Source organism: Papio anubis, chromosome 10 (genome assembly GCF_008728515.1).
Source record: "Papio anubis isolate 15944 chromosome 10, Panubis1.0, whole genome shotgun sequence".
Classification (NCBI taxonomy): Eukaryota; Metazoa; Chordata; class Mammalia; order Primates; family Cercopithecidae; genus Papio; species Papio anubis.
The window spans coordinates 10,337,542-10,360,161 of record NC_044985.1 but is presented as its reverse complement, the minus strand read 5'-3'; the positions used below and the strand labels follow the sequence as shown (position 1 = coordinate 10,360,161).

The window sequence follows — 22,620 nt, the reverse complement described above, 5'->3', positions numbered from 1 at the left end:
CATCTCTACCAAAAAAAAAATTTTGTTTAAGTTTATTAGAGGCATAAAGGACATTCTAAGCAGAAAGAAATGCATTTTGCAAGAGTTCAGAGGCATGACTTATTGGGGAGATTATAAGCAGATAAAAATGCTGAAATAGGCCAGGCGTGGTGGCTCACACCTGTAATCCCAGCACTTTGGGAGGCTGAGGTGGGTTGATCATGAGGTCAGGAGTTCCAGACCAGCCTGGCCAACATGATGAAACTCCGTCTCTACTAAAAATACAAAAATTAGCCCGGCCTAGGGAGGCTGAGGCAGGAGAATGGCGTAAACCCAGGAGGTGGAGCTTGCAGTGAGCTGAGTCCGGCCACTGCACTCCAGCCTGGGCGACAGAGCAAGACTCCGTCTCAAAAAAAAAAAAAAAATTAGCCTAGCCTGGTGATGGGTGCCTGTAATCCCAGCTACTCAGGAGCCTGAGGCAGGAGACTGGCTTGAAACCGGAAGACGGAGGTTGCAGTGAGCTGAGACTGTGCTACTGCACTCCAACCTGTGCAACAAGAGTGAAACTTTGTCTCAAAAACAAAAGAAAGAAGCTGAAATGGTAGAGGAGATAGGCTGTCATATGTAATAATAAGCAAGAACAGCTAGGAAGGACTTTTAGGAATTTTATGCCTAGAGTTTGTACATTAATCTGTAGATGATGAGGAATGATTAAAGGATTTTAAAGAACAGAGTGACATTCTGTGTGGCAGTTTTAGGCAGATCACAGTACATCGGCAGCTCCTGTCACTTTGTTTTCTGACTCTTGCCTCCAGTCTTTTCTTTCCTAAATCCTTCCTTAGACTGTCAAGATTCCAGATCTTTATTTTGTTTTTATCGAGGTTAGCAGAATTCTGTTCACATTTCCAGGCCCGGTTTTGAATATAGAATCTTCTGAAGCCTTTAATACTTGAGGCAGAATGAACAACTCACCCCTCATTTCTTTAGCATTTTGTTATACAATAGGAGTAACATTCACATTTATTGTGTTTATTTGTTTATAATTTTATTCTTAGGTAAGAATTAAATTCTTTAATTCTTAACTAAGAATAAAATTCTAAGAACCTTGTGATTGCTTGAGGGCAAATATAAGCATATTCATCTGTATAAGTAACATCTAACACATAATAGGTATCTGTCCGAGAATTGAATATTACGTCAAAAATGTATTTTTCCTATAATGAAAATTTTCCTGTATGTACTGTTAAGTGCGTAATGAAATTAAAAACTCTGAAAATGTAGAATGGAACAAAACCAACTGATTTAGAACACGATTTCTAAGGTTAATACTAGCAGGTTGATAATTATTCCTCAAATCATGATTGAGTCAGGTATTCACTCACCCAGAATAATATTATCATGACCATGCTTTCCATCTTAGCAATAATAACATTTTATTTCTGGGTTAGAATCAGAAATCTTTCTGAAATCAACATACTACAGTTACTGCACTTACTTCTTATCTGTGACTTATTTTCATGAAATGGTATAGTTTTTTCTCAGGAAGGGTAGACTCAATGAAGTTTTTAAAAAATTACATGCTATCTCTAAAAGTAAGATGTTCTGAGAAATTCTTTTTTGGGATATCAGAATTTTGTTATTAGGTTGGTGCAAAAGAATTATGGGCCAGGCACAGTGGCTCATGCCTGTGATCCCAGCACTTTGGGAGGCCAAGGCAGGCAGATCACCTGAGGTCAGGAGCTCGAGACCAGCCTAGCCAACATGATGAAACCCCATCTCTATTAAAAATACAAAATTAGCCAGGCATAGTAGCAGGCACCTGTAATCCCAGCTATTTGGGAGGCTGAGGTAAGAGAATTGCTTGAGCCCGGGGGAGGCGGAGGTTGTAGTGAGCCGAGACCACGCCACTGCACTCCAGCCCGGGAGACAAGAGCGAAACTCCATCTCAAAAAAAAAAAAAAAAGGTGTGTTCGCAGCCGCCGCCGCGCCGCCGTCGCTCTCTAACGCCAGCGCCGCCTCTCGCTCGCGGAGCTCCAGCCGAAGGAGAAGGGGGGTAAGTAAGGAGGTCTCTGTACCATGGCTGGTACAAAGCAGACTGCCCGCAAATCGACCGGTGGTAAAGCACCCAGGAAGCAACTGGCTACAAAAGCCGCTCGCAAGAGTGCGCCCTCTACTGGAGGGGTGAAGAAACCTCATCGTTACAGGCCTGGTACTGTGGCACTCCGTGAAATTAGACGTTATCAGAAGTCCACTGAACTTCTGATTCGCAAGCTTCCCTTCCAGCGTCTGGTGCGAGAAATTGCTCAGGACTTTAAAACAGATCTGCGCTTCCAGAGCGCAGCTATTGGTGCTTTGCAGGAGGCAAGTGAGGCCTATCTGGTTGGTCTTTTTGAAGACACCAACCTGTGTGCTATCCATGCCAAATGTGTAACAATTATGCCAAAAGACATCCAGCTAGCACGCCGCATACGTGGAGAACGTGCTTAAGAATCCACTATGATGGGAAACATTTCATTCTCAAAAAAAAAAAAAAAAAAAAAAAAAAATTCTCTTCTTCCTGTTATTGGTAGTTCTGAACGTTAGATATTTTTTTTCCATGGGGTCAAAAGGTACCTAAGTATATGATTGCGAGTGGAAAAATAGGGGACAGAAATCAGGTATTGGCAGTTTTTCCATTTTCATTTGTGTGTGAATTTTTAATATAAATGCAGAGGCGTAAAGCATTAATGCAAGTTAAAATGTTTCAGTGAACAAGTTTCAGCGGTTCAACTTTATAATAATTATAAATAAACCTGTTAAATTTTTCTGGACAATGCCAGCATTTGGATTTTTTTAAAACAAGTAAATTTCTTATCGACGGCAACTAAATGGTGTTTGTAGCATTTTTATCATACAGTAGATTCCATCCATTCACTATACTTTTCTAACTGAGTTGTCCTACATGCAAGTACATGTTTTTAATGTTGTCTGTCTTCTGTGCTGTTCCTGTAAGTTTGCTATTAAAATACATTAAACTATAAAAAAAAAAAGGATTTATGGTTTTTGCAATAGTTTTTAATGGCAAAAACTGCAATTACTTTGTACCAACCTAAAATAGATATTGCATTGTTGTCCAGGTGTGATGGCTCATGCTTATAATCCCAGCACTTTGGGAAGCTGAGGTGGGAGGATTGCTTGAGCCCAGGAGTTTGAGACCAGTTTGGGTAACATCGTGTGAACTCTGTCTCTACAACAACAACAAAATACTAGCTAGCTGTGATGGTGCGCACCTATGGTCCCAGCTACTTGGGAGGCCAAGGTGGGAGGATTGCTTGAGTCCAGGAGGTTGAGGCTGCAGTGAGCCAGGATCCCACCACTGCACTCCAGCCTGGACAACAGAGTTGCCCTGTCTGAAAAAATAAAATAATGCATCGTTTGCTTCAGGAACCTGTAAATGTCTTGTGTTCACTATTACTTGTCTTAGAACTAGCATCTCTTAAGAAGGAGTCAATGTATACCTTAAAAAGGTTTTTGTTCTGAGTAGGCAGCTGTCTAGTGGGCAGAAGTCCATTCTTTCTCTCCTTAGAACACAACTGTCATATTTCAAGAGTCTAGCAAATGATGCTTTGGCAGAATAAGGAGGAGAGTTATTTTTAAAGCAGTGCTTCCCTTTGGTCTTGAAGCAAATATAGAATGTTGATGGAATATGAAATTGATTCTACAAATATGCCTTAGAATGAAGGTAATGGAAACATATAAGTTTGGTACCAGATAAATGAATTCAGCAGAAGACTTCTGTGGCTTTCTACTGTAGTGTAAAAATATTTTGTAGTGTAGAATAAAAATACTTGTAGTGTAGTGATTGCCATTAGCAAATTTTAGCATAATTAAATTTGTTAACTGGGCTTAGTGTGACCACACCTATAACCCAGCACTTTGGGAGACTCAGGCAGTCAAGACCAGACTGGCAAAATCCTGTTAAAAAAAAAAAAAAAAAAAAAAAAAAAAGAGCCAGGTGTCATGGTGCACACCTGTAGTCCCAGCAACTTGGGAGGCTGAGGCAAAAGAATTCCTTAACACCTGGAGGTCAAGGCTGTGGTGAGCCGTGCATGCCACTGCACTGTAACCTGGGTGACAGAGCGAGACCCCGTCTCAAAATCAGTCAGTCAGTCAAATTGTTAACAGTACTTACTTTGTTGTTGTTATTATAAGCATTGTTTAAAACCAGTGGTTTTCTTTTTCATTTCCAATAATGACCTTCTCCTCCTTTTTCATTGTGTTGCTAGAACAAATATGTTGAAATATTCAATTGGTTTGTTTTATTATTTAAACACACACATACAGTTGGGAATTTTGCATTTGTTATAATTTCTGTCTGGGATTCATTTTCTCTAGATAATTACATAGTTGACTTGTGTCACTCAGTCTCTTTTCAAATCTCCCTTATTAAATGGGCCCCATGTAAACACCTTTCTGTAGTTAACTTGTTCTGTATAACCTTTATCACTAGCTAGCATGATATTTTCTTCCCTTGCTAGGATGTAAGCTTCTTCTAAAAATTTTTTTTTTTTTTAAATTTTTGTAGAGATAGGGTCTTGCTGTGTTATCCAGGCCGGTCTCAGAATGCCTGGCCTTAAGTGGTCCTCCTGCCTTGGCTTCCCAAAGTGCTGGGATTATAGGCATGAGCCACCATGCCTGGCTTTTTTTTTCTTTAATTGAATGTAAGCTTCTTGAAGGCAGGGGCTTACCTGTTTTGTTTTCCTGTGTAGTTGTTTAGAACAGTGCCTGGCACGTAGTAAGTGTTCTATTAATATTTGTTCAATAAACCAAGCTCAGTGATGAGTGCCTGTAGTCCCAGCTACTCAGGAGGCTCAGGTGGGAGGATTGCTTAAGGCCAGGAGTTTGAGGCTGTAGTGCACTGTGATAACACCTGTGAATAGCCACTGATATCCAGCCTGGGCAATGTAGTGAGACCCCCATCTCTTAAAAAAAGTGTTGAGTAAATCAAATTAGGAATAGTATTTGAAACAAACCTTTAATTTTAAAACAAATTCATCCCTGAAGGAAGTTAGGATCATTCCCAATCACACATTTTTAGTGAGGATTTTTGCCCTGTATGGGACAAGATATTGAAGTTAATAAGGGCTTCTGGTGTCCTCTCCTAAGATTAACCCATGAATGATCATAAAACCTAAGATAGAAAAATTAGCTCCAGGTAAGGAGTGTTGGTACTAGAGTGTGTGTGTAGTAATGGTTGCTGCAGTCTGGTTTAGGGGGCTGCTACTGTGGCTGTGGCAGGATAATTGAGGTAAAAGGCAGTTTGGATGGAGGTCTTATCCCCCTGCTCCAAATTTGTCTTGATAATTAGTATCTCTTTTAAGGGGTGTGATAGCAATAACTCAGACAGTGGGTGGAAGTGTCTTCAAGAATAAATCATAATAGCACTCCCTAAAAAGTTTTTGACCTCCAAAAATCCTTATCCCTAAAATTCCCTTACCTAAATTTCCTACCCCTCCACCAAACTCTTAGAGGGCAGTGAATTATTGTTTTAAAAAATGCCTCCTTCCCAATGCTACTTTCCTTTTTATCTGTGGACAGAGAATGAATTCTTAACCTGGGGGAGTTATTTGTTTAATGGAAAGTGAGTAACTGTGATTTTCTCCTTGTTAGGGCTCTCCTCCCTAGAGTTCTTCTGTTCCCCCAGGGGTTTCTTAGTGCTAAATGGAGCTGATACAGACTAGAGTCAGGCCTTTCTCTTGTTACACATAATCTAGAGAAAGTGACTCATGTTGCCAAATGAATATGTCCAAAATAAGGAGACAAATGAGTGCAAGCACCTCAAAAGTCAAGTAAAAGATAACAAACTGTGTGTATGTGTGTGTTTTCTTGTTTTATGTTGTTAATATCTTTATGTATATAGTAGAAGCAAAGGCAGATGGAATAAAAAGAAAAGTCTAATACATTTTCTAAAAGATAAGGTATTAAGAGCATGAAACAAGAACAAAAACTTACTTAAAAGAACCAAAGGAAAATACTAGGTATAAGAAGTATAATCTGTAGAACATATTTGATGGGATGAAATTAAGATCAATTCAGGTGAAGGAGAAATTAGTGAGTTGGAAGGTCATATTTAGGAATTCTTTCCATAGGAGGAAAGAAAGGATAGGAAGCATAAAATAAAAATTAAGAAATAAATGAAATTTAAAAGTAGGAGTTCCTTTTTCCCCTAAGATCAGGAACAAGATAAAGATATCTGCTGTTGCCATTTCTGTTCAACACAGTATTGAAACTTCTGTCCAGAGCCGTTTAGCAGAAAAAAGAAATGCATCCAAATGGGAAGGGAAGAAATAAAATTATCTCTGTTTAAGATGACATCATCTTATATGTAGAAAACCAAAGATTTTGTGGAAAAAAAAATACCTTTTGGTGCTAATAAATTAGCAATGATCTGAAAATAAAATTAAGAAAACAATTTCATTTATGGTAGCATCTAAGAGAACAAAATGCTTAGGAATAAATTTAAGCAAGGAGGCAAAGACTTGCACTATATATAAAACACTGCTGAGAGGAATGAAAGAATACATGAATAAGTAGGAAGATATCTCACATTCAAGAATTTGGAGACTTAATCTTGTTGAGAAGACAGTACTACCCAAAGTGATCCATAGATTAAATGCAGTTCCTATCAAAATCCCAACGATGTTATTTGAAGAAATAGAAAAACCCATTCTAAAATCCATCTGGAATCTGAAGGGAACCCAAATACAGCGAAAACAATCTTGAAAATGAAGAAGAAAGTTAGGGAAATCAGGACTCACAGTTCCTGATTTATTTTGAAAGTTACTATGAAACTACACAATCAAAAACAGTGTGGGGCTGGGTGTGATGGCTCACACCTGTAATTCCAGTGTTTTGGGAGGCCGAGGCAGGAGGATTACTTGAGACCAGGAGTTCAAGATCAGGCTGGGCAACATAGCAAGACCCCGTCTCTACAAAAGAAAAAAAAAGCGGTGTAGTACTGGCAATACAGACAGACATTGACCAATGGAATAGAATAGAGAGACTAGAAACAAATCCTTGTAAATATGGTAAAATGATTTTTTACAAGGGTGCCAAAACCAATCAGTGGAGAAAAGACAGTCTTTTCAACAAATGGTGATGAGAAAACTGGATACCCCCACAGAAAAGAAAGAAGTCAGACCTTTTCCTTATACCATATACAAAAATTAATATGAAGTTGGTTCAAAGACATAGTGAGAGAGCTAAAACTAGAAAACTCTTAGAGGAAAACAGGGAAAAAGTCTTCATGACATTAGATATGGCAGTGATTTTGTTGGATGTGATAACAAAAGCACAGGCAGCACAACAAATAAGTTGGACTTCATCAAAACGTAAAACTTTTGTGTATTAAAGGACACTGCCAAGAGAGTAAAAGGACAACCCACAGAATGTGAGAAAATGTTTGCGAATGAGATATATGATAAGAGATTAATATCCAGAATATATAAAGAACTCCTACAACTCGACAACAACAACAACAAAAACCAATTCGAAAATGGGCATAGAACTTGCACATTTCTCCAGAGAAAATATATAAATGACTAATAAGCACATTAAAATATTTTCTACATCACTAATCAGTATGGAAATTTGAGTCAGAGCCACAATGGGAGAGACTTATTCATACCCATCAAGTGGTTATTTTTAAAAAATAAAAGAGAAAGTAACAAATGTTGGCAAGGATGTGGAGAAACTGGAATTGTTATACTCTTTTAGAAGGAATGTAAAATAGTGTTGCTGCTGCAGGAAACAGCTTGACAGTTTCTCAAAAAGTTAAACATGGCTGGGTGCAGTGGCTCACGCCTGTAATCCCAGCACTTTGGGATGCTTGAGGCCAAGAGTTCGAGCCCAGCCGGGCCAACATGGCAAAACCCTATTTCTACTAAAAATACAAAAATTAGCCTGGCATGGTTGTGCACCTTAGTCCCAGCTACTTGGAAGGCTGAGGCATGAGAATCGCTTGAACCCTGGGGGTGGAGATTGCAGTGAGCCTTGATCACACCTTTGCACTCCAGCCTAGGTGACAGAGTGAGACTGTATCTCAGAAAAAAAAAAAAAAAAAAAAAAAAAAAATATATATATATATATATATATATATAAATAGTTAGATATAGAATTAGCATATGACCCAGCAATTTTACACCTAGGTGTATACCAGGAAGAGTTGAAAGCAGAGACTCAAACAGATACTTACACACCAGTGTTCATGGCAGCATTATTGCAAACTGAAAAGGTGGGAAAATCCCAAATGTACATCAACACTTGAAGAAGTAAACAAAATGGTATTTACTTGCAATGGAATATTTTTCAGCTTTAAAAAGGAATGAAATTTTGATATATTTTGCAACACGGATGAACCTTGAAAATACTATGGGTGAAACAAGCCAGAAACAAGAGGACAAATATTGTTATGATTCTACTTATGCGAGATACATGGAATAGGTAGATTCATAGAGACAGAAAGTAGGAGAGAGGGTGAGTGAAATAAGCCATAAACAAGAGGACAAATACTGTTATGATTCTGCTTATGTGAGATACATGGGATAGGCAAATTCATAGCGATTGAAAGTATTAATGGGAGAGAGGTTACTAGGGGTAATGGTGAGGGCAAGTGGGGAATGGTTTTTTTAATGGATATAGTGTTTCTGATTGGGATAGTGACAGGTTCTGGAAATGGATAGTGGTGACAGCTGTACAACGTGAATATTTTTAATGGCACTGAATTTTATACTTAAAGGTAGTTAAAATGGCAAATTGTGTTATACTTTAAAAAAAGTAGAAGTGAGGCTGATGTCTGTGAAGTTGGGTCAGTGTACTGGAAATTCCTCGTGTGGCTGTAGAACTTAGGCGTTGAAAGTCATTTTGTGGCCAGGCGCGGTGGCTTATACCTGTAATCCCAGCACTTTGGGAGGCCGAGTTGGGCGGATGACCTGAGGTCAGGAGTTCGAGACCAGCCTGACCAACATGGAGAAATCCTGTCTCTACTAAAAATACAAAATTAGCCGGGCGTGGTGGCACATGCTTGTAATCCCAGCTACTCGGGAGGCTGAGGCAGGAGAATCGCTTGAACCCGGGAAGCGGAGGTTGCAGTGAGCCGAGATCACGCCATTGCACTCCAGTCTGGGCAACAAGAGGGAAACTCCGTCTCAAAAAAAGAAAAGTAATTTTGTGAATAAGCTAGAAGAAGTTGTTTAAGAAGTGGGGTGTCTGACTTACTGATCTCAGGTGACATTCCAGGTGAAATCTAGATGAGGTATGTATTCCTCAGTGAATTTGAACTTGGAAGATAGAGCAAAATTCAAATTCTAGCTTTGTCATTGTTTTAAATGTAATTTTGTTATATTACTAAAGCTTTCTAACTTTTGTCTGTTATGTGTTATGTAAATATATAATTAAATGGATAAGTAATGTATACTAAAAAAAAAAAAAAAAAGATGCCAGCACTGAGGTAGGAAGCTTAAAATGATAAAGAAGAAATATTTGAGAAAACTCTGAGGTTGATGTCTAGAATTAAAGAAAGATGAAAGATCTCAGGTTGAAGGGGTTCGTATAGAATACAGTATAATTAAGAAAAACTCACACTTGTACACAGTACAGTGACATTGAAGAGTCTAAAAGTGAACAAGTAACATTATGAAGGAACAAAATTGAGATTGACATGATACTTACCAATAGCAGTGTTGACTGCAAGAAGATAATGGAATAATATTTTTTTTAAGTATTGGAGGAAGTATTGAAAGAAACTATGAACCTTGATGTTTCTACCCATCCAACTGTCATTCGAGTGAGGGCATGATTAAAATATTCTCAAATATGGGAACATTTTTAGAAACATTTTTGGAGAAAGAACTCAAATGAGTATTTGCAAATCTAGCAGATGCTACAAGACTTGTAATGTACACATGTAAGACATGTACATTTTTGAAATATCCTAGTAGAAGTTGTTGTCTTTAAAAAGTTAGCTAAGAATAAATAAAAAAATACACAAAAGTATGTCCATAAAACTTGATGGGAATTGGGTGGAGGGGAGATGAGAGGACATGAGGGCATGGTCAAATTTTTGTCTTGATAAAGGGAAGTATAGATGACAGATTTACTTATCTAAAAGAAAAAGCAAAGGACAAGTTGAAATAATAAATTTGTTAAAAGGCAGAGATTGATATGATAAACCAAGTATATGTTCATTTTTAATAGGAAATACTGTAAATCACAATTTAGAGTTCTACAGATGGGAGAGGCATGGATGAGCAATTATGAAAATTGAGGATCCCAACAATACTTTTGCTTATGTGGATTATATCTACCAATAGTTACAGTATTAGAAATTAAAACTGAAAACATTTTAAATATTGATTAGCTGATTAATCAGTAATTGATTAATGTCTATTAATATAGGAACAACATACCCCTTTTATGTTAACATAATATAAAACATATTATAAAAATAACTATTTCCCAAAACAACAAAGAGCTTAGAAGAGTGGCATTGTTTTAAGCACTTTTGCAAATCTATTTAACGTCTGGTTTAATAGAAGGTACTTGGATTCTCTTACCTGCTTCAACGTTCAGTGTGTTGCAATGTGATGTTTTTTTCAGGTATATGAGAAACCTAGGACCTCATGAATCTTTTGAAAGGGTCTTGGAAACCCTCGGTGATCTTGAGACCACACTTTGAGAACTGCTTTTTCCATACAAAGTTTCTTTGCTATTTATTACCCTACTATTTGGTGTCTTCTGCGTCATCACAGTAGTTTTCTTATGATCTCATATTCCCTCCTACCTCCCAGTTTTATTATTTCTTACCTTACATTCTCTTCCAGTTTGACTGATTCTTCTCCATCAAGCCTTCATTGATTATTCTAGTTTCTGTCTTTTCTCTAAAATCTGTTTGCAAGTGTGTAGTTTCACATATTTTGTACTAAAGTACTCTTAAGTTTTTTGTGTTTTCTTTTTCCAATGACATTATGACCCTTTTAAAGTAGGGACTCTAAAAATTGATGACAACACAAGAATTTATCCTTACAAATATTTGTACCTCAGAATAGATAATTTTTGTCGGTTGATTGGAAGTAACACCCTCTAGGAAAACATATAGATCACAAATTTGTTTTTGGCCTTAAGTGATCTATTAGAAAACTATAATGTCTTATCCATTATCTGCCACATGCCAATACTTTTGGTATTGCAAGTTCTCCTTTCTTCAAGAGATCTTGTGTAACTAAAACCTTCTTTTGTTCAGCCTTGTTGATTTTATAAGCCACTTACTGATTTACCTATTTTCTTGCCATTTCAGAAAAAAGCCAAAGGACAAGAGCTGTTTGATCAGATTATGTACCACCTGGACCTTATTGAAAGCGACTATTTTGGTCTGAGATTTATGGATTCAGCACAAGTAGCAGTGAGTAACTGTTTTTTGGAAGTTTTAGCATAAGGGGAAGAAACGGGAAATTTCAGATGATATACTAATTGCTATTAGGCTTCACATTCTTGATGTGTTATTTCCTGTAATACAAAGCTTTGACACCGCTCCCTCCCCCACCCCCTTGCTTTAGCATCACCTGAAGGACTTGTTTGAAAAAATGTGAGTTCTGGTCCTAATTTCCTAACCTAAATTATAAGAACAAAATTTTTGAGGATGGGGCTCTGGAATCTTTGTTTTTAAGAACTGTTGACTTGATTGTTGGGCACACAAGAATTTGAGAAACATTGTGTAATGGAAAGAATGCTAGATGGGAGTTTTGTGGGCTCTTGGGCAAATGATAGTAGTTTTTAATTTGCAAATCAAGGTGCGTACACTAGGATATCTCTTAAGTTCCCTTTCAGATCTGTGATTCTGTATCTATAAATAGTGGTACTTCGACGTGCATTTCTGATGAGAGAACAGCATACATAATAGAGTAGAAAGTTGGAGGTTATTCAAATAACTGGTTACTATATTAGGATTTTACTGGAGAATGTTTGAAAGAAAGTGGCGGATAAAAACATTGGAAGGTGGTTTAGTGATTGTATCATTCAAACTGAATGCCCAAAGTCTTAAATAATAAGTTAGCAGTATTTACTCTCAAATAATTGGGATTAGGTAGTCTTCAAGCAGGGAGGTTATGTTTTCCTTCAGGAAGTTTGATGTAGAGATATGTAGGATTTGGAATGGACAGAGATTGAAGTCAGGAAAAGTTATTACAAATACTTTAGGATAAAAGTAATATTAAGGCCCGAACAGTAGGAGGCAGAGGAAGAGACCAGAGATGATAAGGATGTCATGGCATTAAGCCTTTTTTTCTAGAAGTTGTGTGTGTGTGTGTTTAGAGAGAAACTCCTAGCTGGTTTTATAAAGCATCTGGGCTAAGTTTACAGCAGTTAATAATTTTAGCTGTCATTTTTTCCTGACAACCCTCCCCATCATGCCTCCAAATTAAGTAACCATGAGCATTTGGCAACAGGGCATCGGTTAGGCAAATTTTGGCATATCTTTGCAATTAATACTATGCAGCTTATTAAAAAATGGCGATTTTTGGCCATGCGTGTTGGCTCACATCTGTAATCCCAGCTCTTTGGGAGACTGAGGCAGGAGGATTACTTGAGGTCAGGAGTTCGAGACCAGCCTGGCCAACATGGCAAAACCCTCTCTCTACTAAAAATACAAAAATTAGCCGGTGTAGTGGCGTGCCCCTGTAGGCCCAGCTACTCGGGAGACTAAGGTGGGAGAATTGCTTGAACCTGGAAGGCAGAGGTTTCGGTGAGCCAAGATTGCGCCACTGCACTCCAGCTTGGGTGACAGAGCGAGACCCTGTCTCAAAAAAACACAAAAACAAAAAGGTGATTTTTTATTTAAAAAAAAAAATTAGCCGGGTGTAGCAGTGCATGCCTATAGTTCCAGCTGGCTGGGTGACTGAGGCTGAAGGATCCCTTGAGCCTAGGAACTTGTAGTTGGAGGCTGCAGTGAGCTGTGATTGCAACACTGCACTCCCAACCTGGGTGACAAAGTGTGAGACCCTATTTCTAAAACAAAACAAAATTGTGATTTTTAAGTATTAATATACTAATTGAAATGGAGTGGTAGAAGTAGTCATAAAGGATTATAAAGCAGTATAATTGAATTTTTCTATTTAAAAAAAAATCTGAGCTAGGAGCAGTGGCTCATGCCTATAATCCCAGCACTTTGGGAGGCTGAGGAGGGAGGATCACTTGAGGCCATGAGTTTGAGACCAGCCTGGGCAATATTGCAAGACCTTGTCTCTACAAAAATAAACAAATTAGGCATGGTGGTGCATGCCTGTAGTCCTGACTACTTGGGAGGTGGGAGGATCTCATGAACCCAGGAGTTCAAGGTTGCAGTGAGCTATGGTCATGCCACTGCACTCTAGTCTGGGTAACAGAGCAAGACCCTGTCTCTTAAAAAAAAAAAAAAAAAAAAGGATATATGGACATGCATATACATGAAAAAGTTGTGAAGCTATTTTTCACAGTTTCAGTTTCTGATCTCTTGGTGATGTTATTGTGGAGGTGTTTCTTTTATTTTTCTTTCTAATGTTCTTAATTCTCTTTTATTAGACTAAATTCACTAATGGTAGAGAATGAGTCCAGCAGGTAGTAGGCACACAAAACATTTGTTGAATTTAATTCTGGACTTCTGTTTAGTTTGATAACATCTTGGTTGCCTGTTAATTTTAATATCATTCAGCTTTCACTTCTAGAATAATAGTAAAGCTGTACAATCAGGTGAATAAATAGATAGCAATCTATGACTTCCTGTTTTTTGAGGCAGTATAAGGGAAAAGAAAGCAAAAGTGTGCCAAAGTTAGGTTTGAGGTACTTAATATTTAAGTAATTGTGGAAAGAAATATGCAGTCATTACTAAGTTGTATTATTAGCTCTTTGCTAATATCAGCAATGACTGAATTCCATATTGATGTTTTTTCTCTCGTTTGATACACATATAGTGTCTTTCTTGTCATGATAATAAATTTTTGGTAAAGCCAGAATTAGGATATTTAATCCCTACTCTTTAGTTCTAGTTTATTCCTTCCAGTAACCAGAAATCTAGGCATTAAAATTAAACTTACAGGCTTACTTTTATTTCATTTTATTTTTGCTTCACTGAAACACTCTATGAGTTGAGCTGGAAGAACAGTTAGTAGACTAAAGATATTAAAAATGAACTCCAGATAAGCTAAACTTTTCAAGTTCTCACTCAGTTGATTCCATGATAGTCTCATGACATAAGCAAAGAATCACCTTGTTGTGTGGCCATATTCAACCTCAGAATGAAATGAAACCAAAGTGGGGTGAGGGGCAGCGTAAAAAGCGACCAAGGAATTACATGCTATAATTTCACATTCAGCATATGGCATGTCCATATATGTAAAATTAATGTGCCAAATTTTAGTTTATTGATCACTAAAGATCAGTCTGAAACGTCTATGACTATAGAATTATGGAGTCATCATGGAGATAACCAAAATTAGTAAATTGATGAAGCCAAAGTTCACTTTTCTTATACAGACATATAATCTGAGCTCTATTTTTTAAATTGTTTACTTTTTATTAGACTGGGTTATTCTATATTCATGTACACATATTTAATTTCATAGTTGAAACAATCTCACGTTTACAGAAAGTTGCAAGGATGGTATAAATAACCATTTTTCTGGGACCATGTGAGAGAGAGTTATAGTTAAGATGTCCCATCACACCTGAATTCTTCAGTGTATGTTTCCTGTAAGCAAGCACACTTCATAACTCAATACAGCCATCAAAACCAGGAAATTAACACTATGATAGTACCACCATCTTATCTCCTTGGGCTGTATTCAGATAATGCTAATTGTTCCTAGTATGTTCTTTATACCCAAAAGATCCAGCAGAATCATGCTTTGCATTTTTTTTTTTTTTTTGAGACTGAGAATGCTGTTGCCCAGGCTGGAGTGCCGTGGCGTGATTTCAGCTCACTGCAACCTCCACCTCCTGGGTTCAAGCGATTCTTCTGTCTCAGCCTCCCGAGTAGCTAGGACTACAGGCGCGTGCCACTGTGCCCAGCTAATTGTTGTATTTTTAGTAGAGACAGGGTTTCACCACATTGGCCAGGATGGTCTTGAACTCCTGACCTTGTGATCTGCCTCCTCGGCCTCCCAAAGTGCTGGGACTACAGGCACGAGCCACTGCGCCTGGTCATGCTTTGCATTTAGTTTTCATGTTTCTTTAGTTGCCTTCAACCTGGAATACTGTGGTTTCCTCAGTCTTGCCTTGGCTTTCATGACTTTGAAGCTCTTGAAGATACAAGACAGTTATTTTGTATATTGTCCCTCAATTTGGGTTTGTCTCACGTTCCCTCATAAAGTAGATTAATCTTGGTACCTTTGGCAGGAAAATAACCGAAGTGATCTTGTGTTTCATTCTGTCCTATTGGGTGTCATGTAATTTGATGTGGTCCCATTACTAGTGATACTAAATTTGATCCCTTAAGATGGTGTCTGCCAGGCCTCATCACTATGAAGTGACCCTTTTTTCCCTTTATCATTAGCTATTTTGTGGGCAGTTACATTGAGACTGTTCCTCATCAAGCTTTCTATTTATTTATGAACTAATAGATTCCTGTTTTGTTCAGTGGGTTATATCGGTTACTGTCATTTATTTTGTTGCTCAAATTTTCCAAGTATGGTCAATGGGAGCTGCTTCAGGATGGCTTCTATGTTCATTTAACATGACCCCTTCATTCTTTGAGCTCTACCTTACTTTCTGGCTTATGAAGGTATGCCATGTTCATCTTGCAGTGCCCTACTCCAGCCCTTTAATTAGCCAATTCTCCAATGAGTCTTGTGGCCAGATTTAGGGAATATGTGTTTATGTTTATTTCTCCATCTCTGTCTCTCTCTGTCTGTCTCTCTCTGTCTCTCTATCTCTCAAGAATACCATGAATACCATGACTTCAACACCCATAAATAATTGAAATTCCAGTCTAACACTATAGGGCTTGTAGTTTTGTTTCTCTTTCCGCATCTGTAGTTCGCTTCTGCAGAAACCAGGCTATGATTATCACAACTAGGTTTACTCTATTGATCACTCAGCATGTATGGAACCAGTCTCTAGCCTCTTGCTGTGTAGATGCTGGTCTTGCTCAGACAACCTAATTATTTGTAGACTGAGTTACTATTTTTTATTTTTATTTTTTGCTATTTCTTTGTCTTGGATGGACTGAATTATTTGGAAAAAGGAAGGGATTGTGAAACTTGTTAACTTACAAATACACAGTGGTACATAAAGTACTCCTTTGACAATAGTATTGAAGAGTTATTACCTCAGAGATTTGGTTTGGAGTAGGAGGCTTAAAGAGAAGAGAGAAGGCATGCTTAAGTAAAAGGAGTTGGTTTTAGTTAGCATGACGATGTCATTTTTTCTGTAAAGTAGGGCACTTTAAAAAAAAAATGAGATATGATTTACATACCATAAAGTTCACCACTTTACATTGCACAGTTCAGAGTTTTCAGTATATTTGGAATTGTGCAGCCATCATCACTAATTCCAGAACATAATAATCACCCCTAAAGAAGCCCTCTTACACATTACCAGTTATTCCCCATTTACCCCTCTCCACAGCCTCTGGCAAACACTGTCTGTGGATTTGCCTAGTTTGAAAATTTCATTTGAATGGAATCATGTAATAGGTGGCCTTTGGAATCTGGAAATGTACTTAGCATAATGTTTTCACGGTTCATCCATGTTGTAGCATATCTTAGTACTTGATTCCTTTTTATTGCTGAATAATATTCTGTTTTATGGATATATCACGTTTTATTTACTCATCCATCGATGGACATTTGGAGTATTTCTACTATTTGGCTGTTATGAATAATGCTGCTCTGAAGACTGGGCATGGTGGTCTGTAATCCCAACACTTTGGGAGGCTGAGGTGGATAGATTGCTTGAGCCCAGGAGTTCAAGACCAGCCTGGGCAACATGGCATAACCCTATATCTACAACATACAAAAATTAGCCAGGTGTGGTGGTGTGTGCCTGTAGTTCCAGCTACTCAGTAGGTTCAGGTAGGAGGATTGCTTGTGCCAAACTTTTCCAGTGATGGCGCCATTCCACACTCCCTACTAGCAATGTATGAGGATTCCTGTTTCTCCATATACTTGCCAACTTGTGATTTCCCCTTCTTTTTGGTTTAGCCATCCTAGTTGGTATGAAATGGTGTCTCATTGTGATTTTGATTTACATTTCCCTAATGACTAATGATGTTGAGCATCTTTTCATGTGGTTATTTGCCATTTGTGTATCTTCTTTGGAGAAATGACTATTCAAATCCTTTGCCTGATTTTTAGTGGGTTATTTACCTTTTTGCTGTTGAGTTGTAAGAGGTCTTTATATTTTCTGGGTACTCAGCCCTTGTCAGATACATTTGCAAATTTTTTCCCCCACTTTTCACTTTTTTTTTTTTTCACTTTCTTGATAGTGTCCTTTGCACAAAAGTTTTACATTGTGATGAAATCCAGTTTACCTACTTTGGTTGCTAATGCTGTTTGTGTTATATCTCTGAAACGATTCCCTATTCTGAAGTCACAAAGATTTACACGTTTTCTTCTAAAAGGTTTTTTTTTTTTTTTTTTTTTGAGACAGAATCTTACTCTGTCACCAGGCTGGAGTGCAGTGGCGCAATCTCGGCTCACTGCAACTTCCGCCTCCTGGTTCAAGTGATTCTCCTGCCTCAGCCTCCAAAGTAGCTGGGACAACAGGCATCTGATTCATTTAGAGTTAATTTTTGTATATGCTGTGAAGTTGGGGTCCAGCTTCATTCGTTAGCATGTGAATATCCAGTGATCCTAACACCACTTGTTAAAATGACTATTCTTTCCCCATTGAAGGGTCTTGTTGCATACTTGTTGGAAATCTATTTACTATAGGCTATGGATATGTGGGTTTATTTCTGGATTCTCTCTTCTGATATATATATATACACACACACACACAAACACATATGTGTATGTGTATGTATATATGTTTTTTGTTTGTTTGTTTGTTTGTTTGAGATGGAGTTTCACTTTTGTTGCCCAGGCTAGAGTGGTGCAGTGGCGTGACCTTGGCCCACCGGGACCTCTGCCTCCTGGGTCCAAGCGATTCTCCTGCCTCAGCCTCCTAACCAGCTGGGACTATAGGCATGAGCCACCACACCCAGCTAATTTTGCACCTTTAGCAGAGACCGGGTTTGTTCATGTTGGCAGGGTGGTCTCGAACTCCTGACCTCAGGTGATCCGCCCACCTCAGCCTCCCAAAGTGCTAGGCGTGAGCCACTGTACCTGGCCTGTTCCATTGATCTTTATGTTGATCCTTATGCCAGTACCACAGTATCTCGATTATGGTAACTTTGTAGTAAGTCTTAAAATTGGAAAGTGTGAGTTCTCAAGGTGTCTTCTTTTTTCAGTTCTTTTGGTTATTTTGGGTCTCTTGCATTTCCATATAAATCTTAGGGTCAGCTTATCCATTTATGCAAAAAAGGCAGTTGGAATTTTGGTAGGGATTGCATTGAATCTGTGTATCAGTTTAGGGAATATTGCCATTTTAACAGTAAAGTGTTCTGACCCATGAACATGGAATGTCTTTCTGTGTATTAGGTTTTTACTTTTTTAAAACAATGTTTTATAGTTTCAGTTTATAGAAATCTCACTTCCTTGGTTAAATTTATTCCTAAGCATTTTATTCCTTTGATACTATTTTAAGTGGAATTGTTTTCATGATTTCATTTTTGGATTGTTTATTGTTAGCATATAGAACTCCAACTGATTTTTGCATATTTATGAAAGGTCGTTGGGTTTTGTCAATTGCTTTTTCTGCATCTATTGAAAGGATGATGTGAGGTTTTTAAAAAAAAAATTGTTTGTATGGTATGGTATGTTGATTTAAAAAAAAAAATTTTTTTTTAAATGTTGAACCAACCTTGGATTTTTGGGATAAATCCCACTTAGTCATGGTTTATAATCTTTTTTTTTTTTTTTTTTTTGAGATGGAGTCTTGCTCTGTTGCCCAGGCTGGAGTGCAGTGGTGTGATCTTGGCTCACTGCAACATTGCCTCCTGGTTCAAGCGATTCTCCCACCTCAGCCTCCCAAGGAGATGGGACAACAGGCATGCGCCACTGTGCCTGCTAGTTTTTGTATTTTTAGTAGAGATGGGGTTTCGCCGTGTTGTCCAGTCTGGTCTTGAATTCCTGTATACAAGCGATTCTTTTGCCTCAGCCTCCCAAAGTGTGGGGATTACAGGCGCGAGCCACCATACCTGACCATATAATCCTTTTTATATGTTGCTTGGTTTGGTTTGCCAGTATTTGGTGATTATTTTGGTTCTGTATTCATAAAGGATATTAGTCTGTAGTTTTCTTGTAATTTTTTTTTTTTTTTTTTTTTCTGGTTTGGGTGTCAGGGTAACACTGGTCTTATAGAACGAGGTGGGAAAACCATCCCTCCTCTTGTGTTTTTTTGGAAGATCTTGTGAAGGATTAGTGTTAATTCTTTCAACATTTGGTAGAATTCGTCATTGAAACCATTTGGTTCTGGGCTTTTGTTTGTGGGAAGTTTTTAATTATTGACTCATTCACTTGTTATAGGCATATTCAGATTTTCTTTTCTTTCCATGTTGAGATAGGGTCTCACTTTGTCACCCAGGGTGGAGTGTAGTGACACCATCACAGCTCACTGGAGCCTCGACCTTCCAGGCTCAAGCAGTCCTCCCATCTCAGCCTCCTGAGTAGCAGGGACTATAGGCATGCACCACACCTGGCTAATTATTTATTTTTTTGTAGAGATGGGGGCTCACTATATTGCCCAGACTGGTCTTGAACTCCTGGATGCAAGTGATCCTCCTCAGCCTCATAAAGTTCTGGGATTACAGGCGTGAGCCACCACGTCTGGCTGTGTTTTCTGTTTGTTGTCAGTTTTTCAACTAGGCCACTTTAGAGAGTAAAAGGGGAACTTAATGAATGAGGGATTGGGATAGGCACAAGCTGCCAGTATTATTCTGGTAAACCAGAATATATGGTCATCTTTGTTTTAGTGGACTGCAGAATACTACCCCATCGTCTATTTTAAAATCTAAACTTACTTTAATATCCTTTTATATAGTCCAGTGATGATCTTAAACTTAGAGTTGTGAAATCTGTGGACTCTTTCCCTAGAAAAATGCACATACACATAACATTTTATCTATATGTAGTAATTCAGATATCCCTGAAGCCCAACTATGAATTCTCCAATTTAGTAACACTTCTTTAGCAAATCAATAACCTATAGCTTAAGGGAAGATGGATAATGGTATAAATTTGTGAGTTTTTCTCTTTAAATCTTTAAGACAGTTATGCCATCAAACATATATAATCTCTCTTTTTTTTTTTTTTTTTTTTGCTGTTGGTACAACTTTGTTATTAAATCTCACTGTATAACTAAACAAAGATTTTTGTGGTAATATATTCTTTCTTGATGAAGGCTTAGGGAAACACTTTTTTTTTTTTTGCTGTCATAAAGATAGTATGTATAGCAAAGTTACCCATGACAGGAGCACCGCCAATATTACTGGTTAAAAAAGTGACAATTTTGGGTAGTTTCTTGTATGCAAGACTTTCCACAGTAGAAGTAATGTATTTTTAAGCCAGGCAGTAAGGAATCTTTCTTTTGATATTGAATGGTTTTAGGTTGGTACAGTAAGACTTTGCAAAATAATTGGAGAATTAACTGTACCAATTTCCTGGAGAACATGTTTGATAACATTTTGAAGGAAGAATTTTCAGTCTTAAAATCAAGTGTTACATGGACCAGGCAGGAGAGCAAAAGAAGGGAAGCAAGTTGGTATGCACATTAAAGATTTTACATGGTTATTTACTTCCAAGAAATATGGCTTCTCCCATTTAAAAAAAAAAAAAAAATCATGCTACATGCTTGTTATGTTTTGTATTTTATTTTATTTTTAAATAAAAGAAGCAGGGTTTTGCTATCTGTGTCTCCCCAGGCTGGAGTGCAGTGGCATGATCAGAGCTCACTGTAGCGTTGAACCCCTGGGCTGAAGTGATCTGCCCACCTCAGCCTCCCAGGTAGGTAGGACTATAGGTGTGCACCACCATGCCTGGCTAATTTAAAAAATAATAATTTTGTAGAGACTGCCCAGGCTGTTCTGGAACTCCTGGCCTCAGGTGATCCTCTTGCCTTGGCCTTCTAAGGTGTTGGGATTACAGGTGTGGGTCACTGTGCCCAACCTTTTTCTCATTTTTGATAGGGATGGAGACAGAGAAATATAGATAGCGTAATGATAAATCATAGCTGATATCCAGCAGACTGTAGAGGATCAAAAAGGATTGGTGGAGGGGATGTGGTGAAGTGGGAAGCATATTACCTTTAGCTGCAAAAGGGGTAATAGGGCAACTACCACTTAGCTCCAGGCATTTGCTGTTTAATAGGTTTGTTGTACCAGCATTGCTGGATCTTCAAGTATTTCAAGAGAAGCTGAAATCCAGATTTCTAGGTTAAATTGTCTATTTTTTAAAAAGTTGTTAAACGTATTTTTAAAAATAGTGTAGCTGATGGAGGAAATAAAAGAAGATAAAAGTAAATGGAAAGACATTCTACATTGAATGGAAGACTCAACAAAGTAAAGATAGATACCAGTTCTCCCCAAATTAATATACAGGTTTAATGCAGTTTTTCTCAAAATTCCAGTAAGATATTTTGTAGATATAGATTGTAGATATAAATTTTTATTCCAAAATTTATGTGGAAAGACAGAGGAACTAGAATGGCTAAAGTAATTTTGAAAAGGGGGAATAAAATGGGAGGAATCACACTACCCAGTTTCAAGACTTACTATATAGCTTTCATAATCAAGACTGTGTGGTGTTGGCAAAGCGACAGACATGTAGATCAATGGAAAGAAATAGCCCTACACAAATATTACCTCTGATTTTTGTTAAAGGTGCCAAAGTAATTCAGTGGAAGAATAGTTTTAATAATGGTGCTGGATTAGAACCTGTAGAAAAAGGCAAAAAAAAAAAAAAAAACAAAAACAAAAAACAAAAAACAGGATGGAGCAGCTGTATATCTGTAAGACAAAGAATCTTGACCTAAAGTGTAAAACTATAAAACTCAGAGACAAATAAACAGGAGAAAATCTGTGGGACCTAGAGATTAGAGAAGAGTTATTAGTAAACATGATACCAAAAGGATGATTTTTAAAAAAAGATAAAATGAACTTCATAAAAAATTAAAAACTTTTGCTTTGGGAAAGACCCTGTTACTAGAACAAGAAGCTAAGCTACAGACTGGGAGAAAATATTTGTATATTGCACATCTGACCAGGAACTCATGTCTAGCATATATACACAATGCCTAGCTGGGCGCAGTGGCTCACGCCTGTAATCCCAGCGCTTTGGGAGGCCAAGGCAGGAGGATCACTTGAGCCCAGGAGTTCGAGACTAGCCTGGGCAACATAGTGAGACCTTGTCTCTACAAAAAAAAAAAAAATTAGTTTGGTGTTGTGGCTACTTGGGAGGCTGGGCAGGAGGATCGCTTAAGCCTGGGAGGTGGAGGCTGCCGTGAGCTGTGACAGCCACTGCACCTCAAACCTGGGCG

At 37.9% G+C, this 22,620-nt stretch overlaps 2 protein-coding genes across 8 annotated transcripts in view; both read left to right on the top strand.

Moving 5' to 3' along the window:
- The window catches only part of EPB41L5 (erythrocyte membrane protein band 4.1 like 5), a 189,666-nt gene that overhangs the window by 38,686 nt on the left and 128,360 nt on the right, over positions 1–22,620 (top strand). For all 7 annotated transcript variants that reach the window (XR_004176469.1, XM_031651176.1, XM_031651177.1 and 4 more), the window contains exon 3: positions 11,312–11,416. Coding sequence is in view for 6 of the 7 variants with exons in the window: in XM_031651176.1 (XP_031507036.1) it covers positions 11,312–11,416 (105 nt within the window). In the remaining variant the exon portion in view is untranslated. The remainder of the gene's footprint in view (positions 1–11,311; positions 11,417–22,620) is intronic.
- On the top strand, positions 1,934–3,008 carry LOC101016129 (histone H3.3-like). The gene has a single exon (XM_003909219.4). The coding sequence runs from the start codon at positions 2,056–2,058 to the stop codon at positions 2,464–2,466; it is 411 nt and encodes a 136-aa protein (XP_003909268.2). The 5' UTR covers positions 1,934–2,055; the 3' UTR covers positions 2,467–3,008.

What these genes read in the sequence shown, in the direction of transcription:
- LOC101016129 (XM_003909219.4), top strand. Translation starts at nt 2,056, where the DNA reads ATGGCTGGTACAAAGCAGACTGCCCGCAAATCGACCGGTGGTAAAGCA.